This window comes from Falco naumanni, chromosome Z (assembly GCF_017639655.2).
Source record: "Falco naumanni isolate bFalNau1 chromosome Z, bFalNau1.pat, whole genome shotgun sequence".
Lineage (NCBI taxonomy): Eukaryota > Metazoa > Chordata > Aves > Falconiformes > Falconidae > Falco > Falco naumanni.
In genome coordinates, this window is record NC_054080.1 from 86,216,387 (window position 1) to 86,236,831 (window position 20,445).

General features: G+C 38.7%; 1 protein-coding gene across 6 annotated transcripts in view; it reads left to right on the top strand.

Annotated features, from left to right (window-relative positions):
• NEDD4L (NEDD4 like E3 ubiquitin protein ligase) overlaps positions 1-14,174 on the top strand; it is a 178,543-nt gene extending 164,369 nt beyond the window's left edge. For all 6 annotated transcript variants that reach the window (XM_040579379.1, XM_040579381.1, XM_040579382.1 and 3 more), the window contains 10 exons: positions 1,123-1,244; positions 2,111-2,181; positions 4,135-4,230; positions 7,773-7,846; positions 10,404-10,464; positions 10,863-10,922; positions 11,451-11,558; positions 12,393-12,489; positions 13,023-13,095; positions 13,777-14,174. In XM_040579379.1, coding sequence (XP_040435313.1) covers positions 1,123-1,244; positions 2,111-2,181; positions 4,135-4,230; positions 7,773-7,846; positions 10,404-10,464; positions 10,863-10,922; positions 11,451-11,558; positions 12,393-12,489; positions 13,023-13,095; positions 13,777-13,879 — 865 coding nt within the window. In that variant the 3' untranslated portion in view covers positions 13,880-14,174. The remainder of the gene's footprint in view (positions 1-1,122; positions 1,245-2,110; positions 2,182-4,134; positions 4,231-7,772; positions 7,847-10,403; positions 10,465-10,862; positions 10,923-11,450; positions 11,559-12,392; positions 12,490-13,022; positions 13,096-13,776) is intronic.
• Positions 14,175-20,445: the final 6,271 nt, after the last annotated feature.

Here is a 20,445-nt window from a genome sequence, read left to right on the forward strand (position 1 = left end):
TCTTACAGTACATTTGTTGTAATATACTGTATGTAGTTCCACATTGTCTACTTAGCTACACTGAGGATGGATTTCTTAATTGCAGGCAGTAGTTGTGATGGTTTTATGTCAGTATCTTCTGAAATAACTGTTGAATAGATTGTAAAGCAGATGAACAAAGACTGCATAATGAGAGTTTTATCACATATGTGTCTCAGAGAAGACACATTCTGCCATTGAAGGGAAACACAACACTGACTAGTACAGAATGTCTGTGATAATAGAGTTTGCTGGATAAAAATTTGTTTTGAAATATTTCCACTTATGGGATATAGGTCACTGTAGGCATTTAAAATAGAATGTTATTTCATTTTAGGTTCAGAAGGTAAAAATTTTAAAAAATATATTTTAAAAAGTCTACTTAAAACCCCTGTATCTTTCTTCACAGATTAAGAACATGCAGCAAATTAAAAATACTACCTTTACACTAATCTCTTATTGTGACACAACATTCACACAAGTCTTAATGTTCTATTACCCAGTTAAAAGCTCTTAGACCTTTGACAACTGTTTTCAATATCCTGGTGGTTAAGCGTATTTCAGAGACATTCTCTAGTGTCTGCAGTTTAAGGTGCTAGTAAGAAAATGTGCTTTATCCTAGGACAGTCAGACCATGGGCCTATACTTAATTCCTCTTCAGTACATTCAGATATTTCAAGAACTAAAAGCAACTACTGCAAAAAAGAATCCTAAAATTGTAAGCCCTGAAATTTGGCTGGAAAGAGTCAATAATCAAACCTGGCAGAAGAGATAGCTTAGGTGAAATTCTCATTCCACTGAAGCTGGTGGTGGAATTTTACTGTTTTTCAATGATGCTAGGCTTTTATCCTTCAAACAGGTTAGCACAGCCCTTACACTTGCCACAGGTGGAATCCTGTTGATCATAACATGACAGTTTGACTTAGGTCAGCCTACCCACAAACTGCGAGATACTTCTGTTGAGGAACACATGGAGAAATTATGTTGTACACTTGCAAAAATGAACAGGAAATGGCCCTAGGCTCAAATTATTTATTATTATATCTGATTGGCAGGTTATTTAAAGACTTGGTTACTTAGATTTTTTTTCTTTCCTCAAAAAAGGGACAACTATACACTTCAGATTAATCCTAATTCAGGTCTTTGTAACGAAGATCATCTGTCATATTTCACATTTATTGGTCGGGTCGCTGGTCTGGCAGTATATCATGGGAAGCTATTGGATGGTGAGTTATTACAGTTATTACTCTATGGCTGTGCTACTGTTGCTGGATTTTTATGAAATGAAATGCATCAATAATTCATATGCTTTAGAGGGTTTGTATTTCTGGAGACAAAGTCTGGGAGAAAGTAATGGAACTGGAACTGTTGGAAATTGCATTCCTGATGTGAATGGTGATTCAGGAATTATAGTGCCTTTCTTAACAAATATGTTTCATATGACATTTTGCTCCTTTCTCCACTCATGTTAAAACTACAGAATCAGCATTGCTAAATAATCACTATTTCTAAAGGAAAATGCTAAATTTATATGAGCCATTTCCATGCAAATCTGCAGCCAAAGCAGTTGTGTGGGTGTCAATTGCAGCGTATTTTGATCTGTGAAATTGTTACTGAATGATTTAATGAGAACATGTGATTTCTGCTGAACTGAAATCCCACAATAACTAAGCAAGCCAACATTATAAACTGACTAAATCTTATTTAGCAGTGGTGCATCACATTAGAAGAAGCAGCTCACTGTCCTGTTTTTCACTGTCCTGACATTTTTTAAATGGTGATTTTAGATGGCTTAGAGTACCTTGAGCTCTATTTTATGTCTCTCTGCCATTAATGTTATGGTGTCTAATGGGATAATTCTTGTAATTGAAAAATTGGACTTTATGTGCCTAGATAAAAAATGAGCCTGCTGTTTTAACTTGAGCAGTTACAGCACTGTTACTTTCAGGAGGTTTCTTCCTTGCTGGCACACTAGGAAATACCATCACACATTGTCCTTCAGCAGCCATATCTTTATGGAGGGTGAAAATGCACAACAGTGGAGGTAACATCTCCCCCCTCTCTGCCCCCCCTCTCTGCCCCCCCCTCTCAGGCTTCTTCATCAGACCTTTTTACAAGATGATGCTGGGGAAACCAATAACTCTGAAAGACATGGAGTCAGTGGTAAGATAATATTTAAATTGTATCAGCATTAGCAATTACATGGGGTTTTCCTCCAGGGAAATTTATGAGCTATCAATTCCAGTAAACCGCATAGTGGAAAACACAAGATCATGGTTGCAGTAACTTTAGAAAGGTGTGTACATACTTCTGAAGTAGAACAAATTTTCCCGGCTAGAATGTGGTTTCAGTACCAGTGTACTAACAGAGGCAAGAGGGACAAGGGAGAAAAGGTGTGAATAGGCCAGTAAGAAACACAACAGAAAATGTCTTCATTATACTCACAGATTTTCCACTGGGTCAGCTTTCTCCATGTTAAAAGGAGTACCACCACCAAGCCCTTCAGCCACCTTGTCATGCTGTGGAGCAAGAAGAGGGAGGGTGCAAGGGCTTAGTTCCGGCCTGATGACACGGGAAGTTGCCCACAGTGCTGGAAGGAGGAAGGGCTGCTGAATGATAAACAATTTTCTCTGAAATACACCTAATGAATGCAGCACAGCTTATGCCCTAATACCTATTTTGGTTTTGTTCCCTGCACTTTCACACCTTCAGTATTATTTGCAATCAAGTACTTCTGTGTTTGGCACTCCCTGGGAGAAAAGTTAGTAATGTCTTAATTTTGTATTGTGAAATGAAGAACAACAGTGAATAGGATGCCACAGATGCCAAGTTTAGGTGTGTAGCATACTGGTTTTGAAATACAGTGCATTGCAGGTGTGTACAATGGCTAGATACAAGTGGTTTACATTCCATTAGCAGGATGATACTTGGTTTTGTCTTTCTAACCTTTTGAGGTCTTTGCAGTTTTTCCACTGCTGTGGACTTTGAAGAACCTCAGAGCTTTTTTTTCCCCTTCCTAAAGCGTTCCTCTGTTACGCAGAGTAGTTTATCTGGGTAAGATTGCTGCAGGTTGCCTCTGCAGGGGCAGGGCTGGCTGTGAGCCTGGCCACTCTGCACTAAGACAGTCTCCAACAGCAGAGGCAGCTGACGCTCAAGCCCAGCACAGAAGGAAGATAAAAGATGAGATGGCTTGAGCTCAGGTACAAGCTAAAACCAACCTCATGAGAGACATACCTAGAAGGCTCTTAAAAGGAAGTTCAGGGTAGTGTATTCCTCCAGTAGTTGGGAAACCTTTTCCTTTTAGCTCTGCAATATCTGTGTCAAGTGTGCTCTGTGTAAGAGTAACATGCAGTTTATTCTTTCTTATATTGTAGAGTTTTACAGATTTTCAGTTACTGACATAAATGCTAGTTCAACTGCTTAATGTCTCCTCCAGCTCCCACTGTATCATAGTCACCAGATTTTGGCAGGTCATTCTTCTCATGGAGCGTACATGAGTTAATAATGTTTTAACTTTATTATTAAATCAAGTAATTTTTTTGCACTCTTGCTTGGAAATACTTAATGATAGCTATACATTTTGTTTCTGTCTGTTTTTTTTCTTGGGTCAGTCTTTAATTATGAAGCTGATATTACACAATGAAGATACAAACCTTTCAGGAAATTAGAGGGGTCTTTTGTTCAGCAAAATTTAATGCTTTCAGTAACAACAATGAAGCCAGTTATGGTGTTATACATTACTGATGTAATGAAGTGCCATATAAATTGTGTCAACTAGAATGTACAGTTTTACCAAGGCATTTTCTACCCAATTAATGTCACACCACTATACGTGTTTACCTAATAGATATGTAGTCAATTTATTGTGTTATATAATAATGCAATTACAAGTCAATTAAGAAAAGTTACATGAATCTGAAAATACAGCATCTAAGAAAAATAGATATGAATAAAGTAATCCATCTTGCTGTGCTTTACAGTAGCTGTGCAAATAAATGAGTTCTCATCTTCCCAGTCCCTTTGGATTTCTAATTTCAGATGTTTTTATTTGTTCAGTTTGAAGTTAAGCTATATATTTAATGTTCATATTTTCAAACTTTGTTTAATCTGCTGTAGGACAGTGAATACTACAACTCTTTGAAGTGGATCCTGGAAAACGACCCTACAGAGTTGGATCTCATGTTTTGTATAGATGAGGAAAACTTCGGACAGGTGTGTAAAGGTTATCCCAATAGTCCATCTTGCCTTCTTATTTTTGGTTATTGCCAGAAAGTAATGAAATACTGAGCAGTATCTCATGGTTGTGAACTTGATCAGGCTTATTGAATGCTAGTGATCAGTACAGGCAGACTATGAATATTGATCTCTCTTTCTTCCTGAACTGTGTTAAAACTGGGGCTGCCAAAGAAGGAAAATATGTGCTTGTCAGTGAGCAGTGACATCTTTGTGAAAGGCAGTATGTGAAGCTGGGTTGAATACTTGCAATGAGGAGTAATAACAGTGTTACACAGTCATCTTCAAAAACAGTCTCAGCCTGGGACTGTTTTGGCTGTTATAGGTTGAAGATGTTCTCAAAGGACAAAGTAAGTGGTAGAATGCGAATCAGTGAAGTGCTTTGATTATAGTGTCTTTCATATAATGCAGGCAGATGACACCACAAAAGGAAGCATGCCTATTTTCAGAAGTTGCACAATCTGTGGATAACTTTCTCCGTTACAAGTGAAAAATGTTAGTTACATTTTTAACAATTTGAGAATTAAGTAGGTGGGAGTAAAATTCATCAGCTGAAGTTGTACCTCATTTTATCAGTAGAAGCTGTAACAACAGCTTATAGTACACTTTGTCTGCGATACAGCCTGTCTTTACAGAGAATCCTATTAAAACAAACCTCAGGGATCTGTGTCAGCTTCTTCATGGAGAAAACTTGCGTGCAGATACATGTCTTGTACATAAGTATACGTGTTAAATTTTATTTGAGGACTTAAAGACAAATGAGTTTATTTACCTGAGCTTGGAACTTCCTTGCCTATCATGTCTGGGTTTTTTTAATTTATTTACAAGCTATGGATCTGAACCATTGTGTAATGCGTGCACAAGTGTAGTGACTAAAACATACTGGTTTTGTACAATATTGGGACTTAAAAATACCTACCTGTATCTCTTAAATTAATTTGGTTCTAGGCTTTCATGACCTTTCTTAGTGTTTCCACTTCATTTAACTCTTAGACCTAGGCATCTTGGCTCCAGGCACCACTGGTATTGTGGACCACAGTGCCTTTTTAAAAAGCTGACTTCAAAATTTCAACACACATACACACAGAGTGTACTGTCAGGAACATTCTGATAGACTTCTCGGTGCTCATTACTTTTTTCCTGAAGCAACATAAGGTTATCAGTTACACGGAAAACTAGGGAGAACATTAAAGCCACAGGATTAAAGGTTTTTGTAATACACTGGGTTGTTTGTTGGTAATTTTCGTTATCTTCTGTTCTGTAATGATTTAGCTTCAAGTTATTCATAGCCTTCCACTGCCAGCTTTCACTTCTGCTGGCAGAAGTTTGTTCTCTGACTCAAAGCGTAAATAACTTACTTGGAGATACTTTCTGCTCTTCTCCGAACTCTGTAATACCTCTAATAGCTAATTCTGGCATTGCCAGCAAGCTTGGGTTTTGTTTACTTTACGGTAGATGCATCTGATTCCAGAAGAAAATAATAGTGTTTCCGTCACACTACCAGTGAGATGCAAAATAAGCAGGACAGATGTTACTGAAGACAAGCCTGAATAGGCTCAGTAGTACAAGGATATGCTATAGTGAGGAGGAATTTCTCTAGCTAGAGACTGAAACATCTCCTCAGTCCAAATGCACACAAGACTCTCTCCAGCAGTTCAGAAGTGCCAGCAAATACTGACTGCATTGGCTGTTTCTGCCGGTGCCACACTAGCTGTTGCCAGCACTCTGGGGACTGCTCGAAGTCAAGGGACCCCAACTCACTGTTGGGAATCGTTTTGCCTCATCTACAGTTAAACTACTGGAGCTGTATAGAAGTGCACTTGGGAACCTGAGCAGAAGATGGTACCGCTTCCACCAGGACATTGTGTCTGTGCCAGGGAGATGTTTGCATTGCTATAAGCTTCTGTATTTATTTATACTTCATTTATCACCAAAACCTTTTCTGGAGCTAAAGAATCACAAGAAACCTTTCATAAATCTTACCTTCTTAATACCCTTCCTTACTTAATAACCAAAAATACGGTTTTGGTAGTTTTCACAAGTCTGAGAAATACACAGGAGACATTTTCAACGTCTGAAGGATGGAGAGTGATCTTCAAAAAGCAGAGCAAGAAAAGGTCTGTATTTCTCATAAGTTCTTAGTGGCTCTGGAATACTGATTTCATTTCTTAAAGAGAAGGTATCTTCGGGTGGGCAGGAAGAAACAGGTACCAAGAAGCCTTCTGTTTGTGCTCTCATGTCTGGGATATTCCTGACTTTATCCTATTTAAATTTAGCAGTATAGCAAGCCTTTTCTTTACTAGTTCTGCACTGTCTGGAATAAACTAAGGTTTCAGAGGTGTGTAGATTCCCTATTAATTAGTTATCCGTAATAGTATAGTCATCTTTTTGTTTCTATACAATAATAGGTACATTTATTCAAACAGACATATTGTACTGTTTTTCTCCCTGTTGAAGCATTTGGTGTTAATCCAGTCCTGAAAAGAGCTATCCAGTGTCCTCCTTTCACAGCTCTGTTTATTTGCTAATGAATTTACTGTCTTATTCAACCACGTCATCTGATTTAATTATTAAAGATTAATAACAGCTTTAAGAAAAGGCTTGGTTGAGCGTGGGTGCGCAGAGTCACCTCTTGGTTGCTTCCACTGGAACCACACTCTTGAGCTGATGAAGCAAGTTGACAGGAGCAACGTAATGAGTTACAAGCAGCGAAGTACTTGACTTCCCTTCTCTCCTGCCCAGACGGGACGCGCTCACAAGCACATGTGCTTTACAGGGAGGTAACCCAGGCAGTGTGCAAACACCAGCGGCTGCAGTCAGGAAAATGCCTGCTTTGTAGCTGCAGCTCTGGAGCGTAGGGTTTGGGAGCAATTTTGTGTTCAGCACTAACTGCTAAAAGCCACCAACTCTTAGCTTTCATGGTACCTACCCAGCATTAATTCTGTGCGTTCCTGCTGATAAATCACTTTCTTCACAAATAACTAACGTTATTTGGACTTGCTGTAGTTTCTTGTGAACTGTAAATGAATTTGGTTTTTTCAATCTTACACTCCATGGTGACACTGTTCTTACGAAATCTGTGCTTAACCATTTCTGTAATCTGTTTTTATACTTTACTTTTTTGACCCTTTTATGAACAGTTTCTCTGTGGATTCCCCACCCCTGCAAACACCCAAGCATTCTGAAAAATCAGAACACGTTTTTCTACCCTTGTTACAAGGGAACATGTTTTCTTTACCCAAATGAACCAGCTGTTTGGGACTAAGAGTTTGCTTTGGAATTATTTGCTCACTTGCTAATGAATATGATCAAAAATTCATATTTACAAGTGATCATATAATAATTTGTTCCTAATGATGCCATCTTTAAATGTGGAATGTTTTGATGTCTCATTAGCTTTTACAGCGTGATAATTTTCTGATACTACTTGTAAAATGCTGCTCAGGGAGAGCAAATTTTGTGAGAAATATGTCCTGAAATAATGTTGTGTTGTGGTTTGTTTTATTTCTTTCAAAATCCAGACATACCAAGTCGACCTGAAGCCAAATGGGTCAGAAATCATGGTAACGAATGAAAACAAAAGGGAATACATTGAGTATGTATACATTTATGCAATTTATCCTGAGTGTAAGAAAGCACAGTTGTACTTGTCTTATAATCTACCCCACTGCAATTACTGTGGTTGGTACTATGCTAGATCATCAGAGATCCTTTTAAAAGAAGATTGTATCGTTAACATTGTTTATACCCTGATCCTCAGCAAGTTTGAATTTTAACCTTTATAGTGCTGTGAATTACACTAATCGGGGCAGTCTGTGGCATAGTAGGGAACCTATTTTCTCCATAGGTAGGCACAAGGAACATTCAAGGAGGGATGGGATTCCTCTGAATAAGAAGTATCTGCATCTGAATTACTCAGTGAGAAGAAATGGCCTCTCTTGGATGCAGTATACTTTGTAATTTTATTTTCATTTTAAAGTAGACATACCAATTTTGCCCACTTTCAGGCCTGCCTGTCTGTTGCCTTAGTGCCTGGGGCAACTAACTTTGCTTTGCAGATCTCCAGAGTAGTGATGAATTTCTGCCCTAGGATTTGCAGGGTTTCCCAATTAACTACTAGGTCGCAGAATACAAATGAGTGCAGCTTGAACACTAAACTGGATCTAGAAAAAAGATTGAAAATAGGGTGTCTGTATAATTTATCAAGTTTGTATTTGCTTGCCGTCATGGTCTTCATTCAGGGAAGAACCTGGGAAGCCTGTAAATGTTTAAGCGTTCCTCTAAGAGGAGAACTTTGTAGTTGTTTGTTAATCTCATTTGCAGTGCTATGCTACAGTGATTTGGCTGTAATGGTGGAAAAATAAGAGATTTTTACTTTTATGGGGTTTTTTTTTCATTACTTCGTGTGTAATATATTTGCACCATCAGCTCTTTATTTTTTCAGGTGCATCTTTTTTGATGCAAAAATATTTTTGAGATGCAAAATATTAGACATTACAAACTTTATTTTAATCTCTGTCATAGTGCAGAAATTAAAAGCACTTTGTAAGTATGCAGGCCAGAATTCAGAACTGAGTGAGGTTTACATCTGGATAATTGTTTCATGGCTGGTCGCACTGTTTTTGTAACTTTAGAGTCAAGACTTATATGCTCTCATTTCGAGGTGATTAATGCAACTTAAAATGTTTCAAATATTTTTCCCTTTAATTGCATTACAATAGAACTATTCTAGTTGTACTTTAAAAACAAAACAAAAAGCCAGCCCAACAACACCTCCCCTGCCCCCAAATGGCAGGTGTAGTCACAAATGGGAGTTTGTTTTTGCCTCTGTGTCTTTACATAACATTCAAGCCATGCATTCACATGCATATGTAGTGCTTATGGGATATCAGGTAGATCATGAAGAACCATTGTCTAATAGAAGACCTGGTGGTTGGTTTGCATTATTTTATAATGTAATACTTACTGCAGAAAAGAAGGAAAATAGATAAACTGTCTGAATTTAAGCATCATGAGAAAATCACACTAGGAATTTTCTAGTAATCATCAAATGACTAGTATCTGGTGCTGTAACACTTCCTTTGAAAATTCAGTTTATTTAACGCTGGCCAATATAACGGCAAAATAGAGTAAAGTAAATTGACTGCTTGGGTTTCCTGAAACCCCACCTAGGAAATGTGCTTCTGCAGAGCCTGGCTCAGAGCGCGCCCTCCAGTGCAGCCATCACCCCGTCACCCTTCTCTGCTGCTTACACAGACCAGATCCATCATTGCAGTGTTGATATCAAGAGCTGGCCAGATCTTTAAATTAGGTTCAACATTAAGCTTTCTAAGTTTTTCTGCCTACCAGAATGTAAAATAATAAATTTAACTCCTACTTGCTGGCATTTTTAATTACTGCCTCTTCAAAAGTGAGAAAATATTATAATTGCTATATTTATGCAAATTAGGAGTGAAACATGCTTCAGTAGGAAAGGCATTGGATTTCTAAAGCATTATTTTTTTCCTTTGATAGTGCAGGTCTTATCTGTTTATTTATAGATAGGCTGGTTTATGTGACTACATCTGTTCTCAAATTTTGTGGACTTCATTGGGAATTGTTAATTACTCAGAGCTCTGGAAGAACAAATGGCTAGTCATTTAAGTACCTAAAGCTAACAGTAAATACATCATCCAGAGTCTGGATTACAGCCTCATTTAGAAAGAAATAAAAGCAAGGTGCAGAATTTGTAGGCTGTTTCAATCCAAGGCAAGCTTTTTTGCCATGTTCATCCTTGAGTTAATCTCCGTAAGAACAAAAAGGTTAATATCAGATGACATGACAGTGTCACATAAAAAATTGTTGGTGACATTGAAAAGTTTTAGCTAGAAAACATGGGAAGTATATATGTAGGGTCTGTGCTGCACACTAATGTGAAAATACTTATGCAGTAACTTGTTTGTAGGCACTGGGGTTTTTGCAGCAATTCCATCAGTCACACAAAATAAATTTGAACAGTTAATAAGTTATTCAATTTCCTTAATATCAGAGTGTGTCTGGGAGATGGACGAAGCTGTGAGAAACTGAAACTACTAGGGTTGCTAACATCTCTGAATGTTTAGTTTGCAGTCTTCTAATGAGTGTGCTTATGTGGTTTTGTTTATCTGCTACAGCCTGGTCATCCAGTGGAGGTTTGTGAACAGAGTTCAGAAACAAATGAATGCATTTTTGGAGGTAAGGTTCTTTAGCTGCCTTTTTGTCCCAGAAAATATTTTTATTTTTTATGCAGACATTTTGCACTTCAGTCAGTGTCTGTGTAAGGGATTGGGGAGCTTTGCATAACCACAAGAGTTCTGGAATACTTAGGTTTTAGGAATTTACAGTTTTACCTTGTAGTAAAATAGATAATCTTTCCCTTATAAGGTCATTCTCTTTAAAGCTTAAATTATTTGAGCTTGAAGTAATTTAGCGATTGATTTTTTTAAATTAGGGACTTGTACTTCAGGTAACTGAGTCCTTCATTCTCAAAACCGTTCTCCTGTCATTTACTTTGGTTCCCTGAAGCCAAAGATCCTGTTAGATAAAAACTTAATTTTATGCGGTATGTGAACTTTAACTTTGCTTTCTTTCAGGGATTCACAGAACTTCTTCCTATTGATCTGATTAAAATTTTTGACGAAAATGAACTAGAGGTGAGTTTGTTTTATTGCTGCCCAGAGACAACAGATCAGTCATGTTCACCGCAGAAGGATGTGTTATGTTCTAGGCTGATCAGTCATCACTTACAAAAGGTGAATTTGCAGACAAAGGTGCTTTGCCTGTAGTAGGACATGAGATTTTTCTCTCTGATGAATAAATCTCTTGATCACATAAATTACGCAAAACAGTGAGGTGGTTGAGTAGGTAAGTAGCTTACTGAATTAATGTCATTGTGCCTATACCAGTCATATTTTTAGCAAAATAACATAAAAGGTGCTGTCACATGATGCATACATACGTTGTAGTGTGTGGTATTTCTCCAGTAAAATGAAATGTTTTTGAGAATTCTCCTAAAGAGAAGCTCAAAGTCTCCTTTATGTTTGCATTTACATTTGCACAGCTTAGCTATTCACAAGGTCAGACGACAGAGGGAAAGCATAACCCTGTTTTTCTGATGAAGTGCACGCAATAACCCAATGCCATCTTCAATTAATGCCATAACAATTTACTTCCCTGTGCAGTTACTGATGTGTGGCCTTGGCGATGTTGACGTTAATGACTGGAGGCAACATACAATCTACAAAAATGGTTACTGCCCAAATCATCCCGTTATCCAGTGGTTTTGGAAGGTAAGATTGTTTTACCCCATCTGGCTTCTCTGACTATTCCTAAAAGTGAAAGTTTCTGTACTGTTTTGTGGAGTCAGTTAGGTAATCTTTTTTTCTTCATGCAAACTACTGAAAAATACATTTGTGCATGTTGGAAATGACAACTGTGGTGCTCAAGAGAGACTGTACTAGAAACAGACCCAAGACATGATGTTGAATCTCTGGTTTTAGGTGAGGGGCCTTGCAGTATTTGTAAAGTAAAATAGTTTTATGAAAAGCGTGTCTGTATGTCCCCAGAAAAACTACTAAAATGCTTCTTCCCATAATAGCTGTAGATTTTCCAAAGGGACATCTTTTTCTCAATAATACAGGAGTCTCGCAGCTTTGTGTATGCACTTCAAACTTTGCTTCCAGGTTTCTTACATCATCTCCGTGGCCACAGCTGGTCTACATGAGGAGCAGTACTTGTAGCCATCCAGGCTTGACTGGGAGGTCCTGCTGTAGCACAGTGCTGACCTTGTTCTCTGTGAGCCTTTTGCATCAGTCTCATCTCCAGGGCATGTTTGCGGTGGCAGTGCTCCCTTGTGCCCCTGCCTCGGGGCAGGTCCTGCAGCGGAACCAATCCGGAGCCGCTGGGAGCTGCCAGGGCAGTGTCACACTGCTGTGGCCCAGTGACAGCTGGGAAGGGATGCTCCCTAGTTCACCAGGGAAAACCTGCTGCGTGACCTGTATTGCGTCTTTCAGAGTTACATGCCTATTACAGCCTAATACAAATAGATCCTTTACTCAGTTTTTAACAGTGACCTCTACGGCTGTGGCACTGAAAAGACAGTGACTGTGTGTGTTTGTCAACAGGCCGTTTTACTGATGGATGCTGAAAAACGGATTCGATTGTTGCAGTTTGTTACTGGGACATCACGCGTGCCTATGAATGGATTTGCTGAACTTTACGGTGAGCCTCCTTCCAGCTGCTTGCAGGTTATACTCACCACTGGCACAGCCACACACCTTCTGTGTGTTCATTTAACCTGGGCACAACTGAAATGTAGCCGCAGCCAGCCTTTGGCAGACTGATGCACACAGGGGTTTGTACACTGTGGCTGCTGTGCAGATGCTCTCCTTAGCTCCCAGAGGAGAAGTTTAGGCTGACAACAGGAGTAATAATCATGGTAAAAAGAGCAGAACACATGTTTAGCCAAGCACTTTGATTATTAAATGTTAATGTCTGAACTTCTTTTGCTTTACACATACTCTACACAAAGGTGGTTAGATAAACAGAACAAGCTAACTAGCTGGGCCTGGAAATAACCACATTCCTGTTTGCTTTAATGTAGTTTTAATTAAGGGAGTTTGTACCAGGGGTGTAGTGCCAGTTGAAAAATCTAGCCTACAGTTTATGCAAATATTTAATGTTAAAAATAATAGTTAGGTGGTCTCTGTAGTGTCAAACAACTTATATTTCATATGATTCTTATTTTCAACCAGGTTCAAATGGTCCTCAGCTGTTTACAATAGAGCAATGGGGAAGTCCTGATAAACTGCCCAGAGCTCACACATGGTAAGTCATAAAGTCATAAAATCCCTAACTTTTTATAATTACTGCCAAGAAAGGGGGGGAACTGATGACCATGCTTCTCTCTAACAGACTTTAGCTTTGGATCACTATTCTGTACTAAAATGTTTTCCTTAAAACACAAAACAAACACCACAACAACAAACCAAAACACATTCCAAAATCAACCCATTCTCTTTACATTTCAGTTATCTGTTAGGTTTTGCAGGACCTTTTCACAACTTCCTTTCAGATGTTTCTTCTTTTGCCCCAGAGAGCAGAGTCTGTCCCATCACTTCCAAACACCTTTGCCGAGTCTTGGGAAAGCAGCCTTTGGCAAAGATGAAAAATTTTCAATCACCTAAATGGGGTGGTGCGTTCTGTTGGCTTTTTTCCTTTCTCGAGTGTTTTTTAGCAAATTCCCACTTCCAGCTCTTAAAGGAAAGCAGGCACGCAGTTACTTCTGAAAGCTCACTTTGGTCTGGGCAGGGGTGGTTTCACATGCTGCATGTGGGGAACATGAGCAGTAGTGGGGCTTGTCAAGGACATGGTGGAGGTTGCCCACATTTGGACAATACAACGCATTCTCTGTTAAGGCCCTCAAAGTATTTCACCTTTTCTCTTTCAGTAAAATCATATGCATTTTTCAATGGACTATTAAACAATTCTTCTCTTTCTAAATTTCAGCTTTAATCGCCTAGACTTACCTCTTTATGAATCTTTTGAAGATTTGAGAGAGAAGCTCCTCATGGCAGTTGAAAATGCTCAAGGATTTGAAGGAGTGGATTAAACATTGACCTTTTTCCCCCCCTTCAAGCAAGTTCTGCTTGCACTTTTGCATTGGCCTGATGGACTCAGAGTGACTATGGCAGAGCAGTTGCACAGCGTTGGTTCATGGAGCAAATCTCTTGAGGGTGCAGTTGCCAGAATACAGAAGTTTGAACTGTCATCTGTGGGTGGCTTTTCTGACATTTCCACAGCAGGTTATCAGCTGCATAACATGAACTGATCACATTTCAGCAGGACTTACTCTATTTATGTTGTGCCTCTGTAGGCAAAGCCCTTAATAAATATTTTACATAATTTCTAATGACAATGAATGGAATTAATCATTTTACAGGTATAGTATGACAACTCATGTTTACTTTTTAATTGATTTAGAAATTTTCAGATTTTATTTCATTACAATTAAATATACTTGGAGAAAGGAGCATTTTTCTTAATTTCATACCAGACTTGATGCCAGTGTTATTTTTTCAAAGTACATTTTGAGCCTTGTGTTCCCAAACCATTAAGGAAGTAGGAGACAGCTGTGTTGGAAACTTTCTCTACATGGGCTATATATTGAAAGCAACTCTTTTCATTGAGCACATAAATATTTTTCTGTATCCAGAAGTACAGACTGGATGTTGCATTTTTGTATAAATATTAGAATAGTTACAATTCAAGGGAGAATCATAACATACATAGCATGCCAAATCTCATGTTCAGTAAAGAAATTGCCTCATTACTGGTAATACTTACATGTACTATAAAGCATTTTGGGGTAGGGTTGGCATTAATCGTTTTAGGAGAATATGCTTAACCCTGTCATTATCTTTGTATAGTGATTCTTTTATTATCCTTTATTCTACTGTTTGCAACTGAGGCATTTTGAATGAAACCTGGCACTATGTGATTTGGCACTATGGAAAACAGATCTGTTTTGTCGCCTATTTGTATGCATTTGCTAATGATATCTAAATAACAATTTTTTTTGTTTGTTTCTATACTGCACCAACTCTAAAGGCACTTTATGTAACACACAGAAGTAAGTCATATCTGTTTTTTTATCATAAACATTAAGGTGATCATATTCCTTCTCACTGCACGTCTTTCTGGTGCAATATCTATCCATTGTGAATTTGGCTGCTGCTGATGTATAAAAAAAACAAACAAAACCACCCCATGTAGAGCTGAGCCTGCAGACATGTTCCTCAGCAATTGTTTTTGTGATTTATTTTTTACTTAATCACAAAGATTTATTTAATATACACTGCTATCTAATCAATTTTGTTACCTATGACATGTTGCATGCTTAAACTATAATGTCTGAGTTGCATCTCTTCTTGTGACAGATTAAAAGTGAAAGATTTGTATTTGATCCACTGAAGTTAAATGGTTACAGCACTACTAGAGTAAGTCTGAAGGTACAGCTTCAGCAATTTAACATTCAGTTTTCTAAGTTTTGCCCATGTACTTACCTATAGAAAGGCTGTTTCCCCAAGAACCCATTTAATGCTTACAAAGCAGGGTGATGCCACATGCCAAAACAGTCTCACCCCATTGCCAACAGCTTGCATAGCTCTGCCCTTACCCTCAAGCACAAGTGCAGTCAGCAGCCGAGAACCAGCAGCTGTAACACAGCAGTACTTCACCTGGAAAGGCTACTGGAAAGAAGCTTGAACACTAATAACATTCAGCAAATGGTTGTGTGCTAGCAAAAAGTCTGACAAGCTAACAGATGCATGAGGAATGTTATTTTCTTATTTGAACACAGGTTAAGATTCATTTTCTATTAAATGTTTCCTGACTTTCCCTTCTGACCTGTTACGTTTGATGAGCAAGCTTGGCCATGAGGAAGCAGACTGCATGTGAGACAGAGGGATGCTGTTCTGATGATTTTGGCTGTGGCTAAGAGTGTGGGGCAGGTGGGGAGAACAAGGTAACTCCAGGTATTTCCACCAAGCTCCTGTATCTTAACATGGGCTCCCTTAAGGGAAGTGTCATACTCCAGAATTTGTTTTCTTTCTGCCTTAACCTGGAGGATTTCTGGTGTGGTTGGAGGCTCTGTTCATATCTGGTGCCATCTGTTAGAACATCTGTCTGCTCTCTGCTGCACTCTTAACATAAAGCCATAGTGCTGCTACTGCGAGCCTAAGCTAGGTTCCCAACTTTCCATCTGGGAGCTCCAGCTGAAGGAATCTTTCCAGGAAAAAAGGTAGCTAAACGTTATTTACTTTACTTAAAACATCTAAAGCACAAAACTACTACCACTCCAGTGGGACTCGTACCAGAGCATTGTGCCTTTCTTAACACAGTACACTGTCATATACTGACAACTTAGCCCATTCACCACAAAACGGCCCAAAGGTATTTTAAAAGGTTCTATTCAGCTATAGTTTTTTGGTTAATAAATGCTAACCATAAAGATGGTAGCTAAACCATTACTTGTTTGCTCTTAGAAGCCTTAAGGGAAACAATTCATAAAAAAATTTAGTCACAAGACAGAGCACGGGGTCTGCAGCTGTCACTGCCTGTTCACATGAAGGTATATAGATCTGTGCTTGTAAGGCTGCAGCTAACATACACCATGCCGATACCATTAACTCCCACTTGCATGCCTAGCTGCTGGAAAATGCTGCTTTTTCTCTTTCAATCCAGAAGTAACAAAAAACCCCCAAAACCTCTGTTACCACAAGATTTATCTTTTCTCTCATCCTGACCCCTTTCTGAATTCTGAGCAAAACGAGCACAAGTGCCATCCTAGTGTGACATGTGCTGATGAATCAGCAGCCGCTACCACCTGTCCTGCACCCCAAGGGATGCACCACAGTTGGCATGTGCTCAGCCCTGGCTGTCATGACCACAGCATTCAGCAGTAATCTGTTCCTGATGCCTTGGGTGAGGCACTCTACGTGACCCTACCACACCAGGAATTGTGAAATATTTTTGTGATACTTGTGAAATAGGGAGCCAGGGAGGGGAAGCTAGATAGTTAAGATCACACTACAAAGAGTTAAAGGTAAGTGATCATACTCATGTGATTACAAGGGCTGATTATCAGTACATGTAGAAGAAAAAAAAAATGTAGATTACCAGATTGGACTTCTTAAAATGAACATTGATTTTCTTATCTTTTTAAATAAAAACTTTTGTCTGTAAAATTACAACAAAGAAAAACGCCTGCAGTCCTCACCCATCTGTTATGATGACACACTAAGTAACATGTATTTTAGCCGTATTCCCGTTCTGTACTCATTGGGACTGTCACAGCACACCTGTTAGATACAGTCACTATCAGTGCAAACCGCATGCAGTTGTGTGTCAGTCCATGCACACGCTAATGAGCTGTTTGTCCACATTTATCCTCCACTTACACACTGGTGTTTTTTTTCCCTTTCCATATTATTTTCACATAGGCCTTGCTTTTTTTTGTCCCCTTAGTTTTTTAGCGTGCAGCTGTAAAAATACACACACTATACATCAACATACAATAGTACATGTGTTGCATTTTTTATACTTTAATCCATTCTATCAGATTTAGAGAGGCTGGTGAGCCATCCATCTCCATAGCAGGTGTTAGAACCATGCAATAGTGTACAGGTTATGATTCTCAAAACCCAAAGGGAAAACTCCAGAAAAAGTTGTTGCTACATTTTGTGTTTGTGAACATAAATTTTAAATCAAATTTAAAACTGGGATTAAAGCATCAGACACTCCAGATTAAAAAAAAAGCCACACAACCACACAGCATGAATTTAAAATCGCTTTATATTAGAAGGCTATTCAAAATTATGCTAAACTACCTTACAATTTATTTTTAAAGTACTAATTTTAAATAATGCTCATTTTCACAACTAATACAGCTATAAACTGTGGTTGGATTCAATATACTGTAGGGAAGGATTTGTTTATGGACAAAAGTAATTTTTTCCATTTATTGTCTGAGGAGCAGTGAAAGAAATTGTAGTTTGTTTTCCTGACAGCAAAAGCTCAGCGTGACAAAATGAAGTAGTTGTAATGAAGTGATGCAACTTAATTAAATATTTAATAAAGAATTATGGAAGCTACAGCATTTTATACTCCAAATATATTTTTGGTCTAACTGAAGCTTTGTTTTATTTTGTTAAAAAAAAAACCTGCAGTCAGGTCACAGTTTGCAGGAGGGCTTTCACAACCCGAGACGTGGTTTGGGGAGCCTGTGTGCACTCATGTCTGTACCCAATTTATTTTTTAGTGATTAAACACACAACCCACATATTTCAGCCTCTGTAAAAGTGGCTCCCAAATTTTCCCCCATGACTCTCCCTTGTTCATGGAACAGGAATGTGTGTAATGTTTTCAGCTGAATAAGAACGTAGCCCTGAGAGAAGTTTACAGTGGATGGTAGTCAGTGGTGCACCACCACCTTCAGAAGGCACCACTCAAGATAAATTTTGTCTGTAAGGATTTGAACAATTAATACAAGCTTAGTGATTATGCAGTGTCTCTGAAGAAGTGTCATTAGGTAAACTACAAAAATTGCACCTCGTCCAACTTCTTAATGATATTCCTGTGTTCCATCATCATTCTTAATACAAGAACTGCAATATTCCAGTAACCACACAAAGCAGCATGCTTACAAACCTTTCCTGTCTAAACCATATCCAAAATAAGTATGAATGTCCTATCATTTTTATTGCGTATTTTCTGATTACAGCAGAATTTTCAGCAGCCCACAATAACATTACTACAAACTAAATACCCCACTTGTAAAAAACTGGACAAGGTTTGGTTTAACAATCCATGTCTAGGTGGTGTTAAGTTTTTCAGTGTTGCAATTCTCATGATGCAGTACTAAGAACAAGGACTTACTAACAGCAATGGAACTAATGTTGCCTTTCTGTTAATCAGTGTGAATGCCAAACTTGGAAAAACCCACAAAACAAAACAAACAAAAAACCCACCCACACAAAAAATCCCAAACCTACCCAAATAAAAAAAATAAATAAAAAAAAAAAAACAAACCACACCCCAAAAGCCACCACAAGTCATATTTCAGACTTAGCAGTTCACTTTAGGAATATAGTATGTTGCACCTCCTCAGCTAACATAAGTGCTTAAGAGAGTTGCAGATGGACTGTGTTACCTGTTAGTCTTAAATATAGATTCAGTATGTAACATTGTAACCTGACTTCTGAGCCTACATAAAACAGCCTACCTGCAACCTTGATCTGACTCGCACTAACACACATCACAGGTCATGTAGCATACTCCTGCAGCTACCCTCGGCCACAGTTTGCTGAAGAAAAGAAAAAGGAAGAGGGAGAGAGAAAAAAAAAAAAAAACAAACCAAAAAAGGCACACCACCCACCCTCACATACACAGAGCGGGCAGTCCTCTTAAGTGGGGATCCAGGAACAGGAGGAGGAACCAGGGCAGTCAAGGTGACTAGGCAAAAAAGAACTGTCTTCATGCAACCCAGGAATGCCACCTGCCATCAGAAATCCTGCTCAGCTTCTCCACAGATGGGAATACCCATCACAAGCAGCTCACTAATGATGCCATATGACCTCTTAAAGGACACCAAACCCCTAGTGACTCAGCTTTGCAACAGTTATTTTGTGCATGTGTGTGCTGTTGTGGTACATGTCAACTTGCAATTGCAGCATGACTTACTCCACCACCTTAATGCACCAGTCTCTTTACTGTTCAGCTGTATCAACAACACAGAGCAGCAACTAATTTATTTTGTATAAACTTTATTTGTGCCTATCTGTATTCTGCTCCCCTGGGCACCCACTGGTTTCTGAAAGGACTGTCCATTTCCTCCCCTTTGTTCAAGCTTCCACCTCTTCCCGAGCTACAGCAGCCAGGTGACATGTTTCAAAGTTAATCTTATCAGCTAATATTGCAGCCTCCCACTTGCTGAAACTAACTCCTTTACATGTACTCCTTTACATGAGCAAACATCCTTTTACCGTAAAGTGGCAAACTGCGTAATGCTGAAACACAGGATTAACCAGCACTCTTTACAAAACCACCTTGACATACATATCTCCAATACATATTGTGCATAGTTGCATCCAGTAGATTTCAAGAAAACAAAAAAACACCGCAAAAACCAAACACAGCAATTCCATTTGTGTTTCCAATTGGAAATGAAAAATGAATTGTGGCAAGGTAGTGTTCTAAGTGGTTCAAGAATGTGCAGACCCTTACTAGATGCCATTTGTATATGGGTAGGAAGGTTTTGTTGCCTTTGAAAAACAAGCAAACAAACAAACCCTACACCAAACCCATTCAGTACCTTCACATCCCGAATCCATGCCTATCAGCAATGCTCAGCAGCCACCCGAAGGAGACGCTGCAGTAACTGCATTAGCAGTGAACACTGGTGCATATTGCCAGTCCTGAAACTGGATTGCTTCCTACCCTGATATTTTCTACTCCTGTCAAGGGAAAAATCCTATGCTATAGAAACCAATTCCTTGTCTTTTTTTAAGCTCGCTCTCATTAATAAGAACAACCATACCTGATCAAATTAAAGGTCCAGCTGGACAAGTATCTGATTTGCAGATTCTGCCAAAACAGCTTAGGAGTGGGGCAAATACT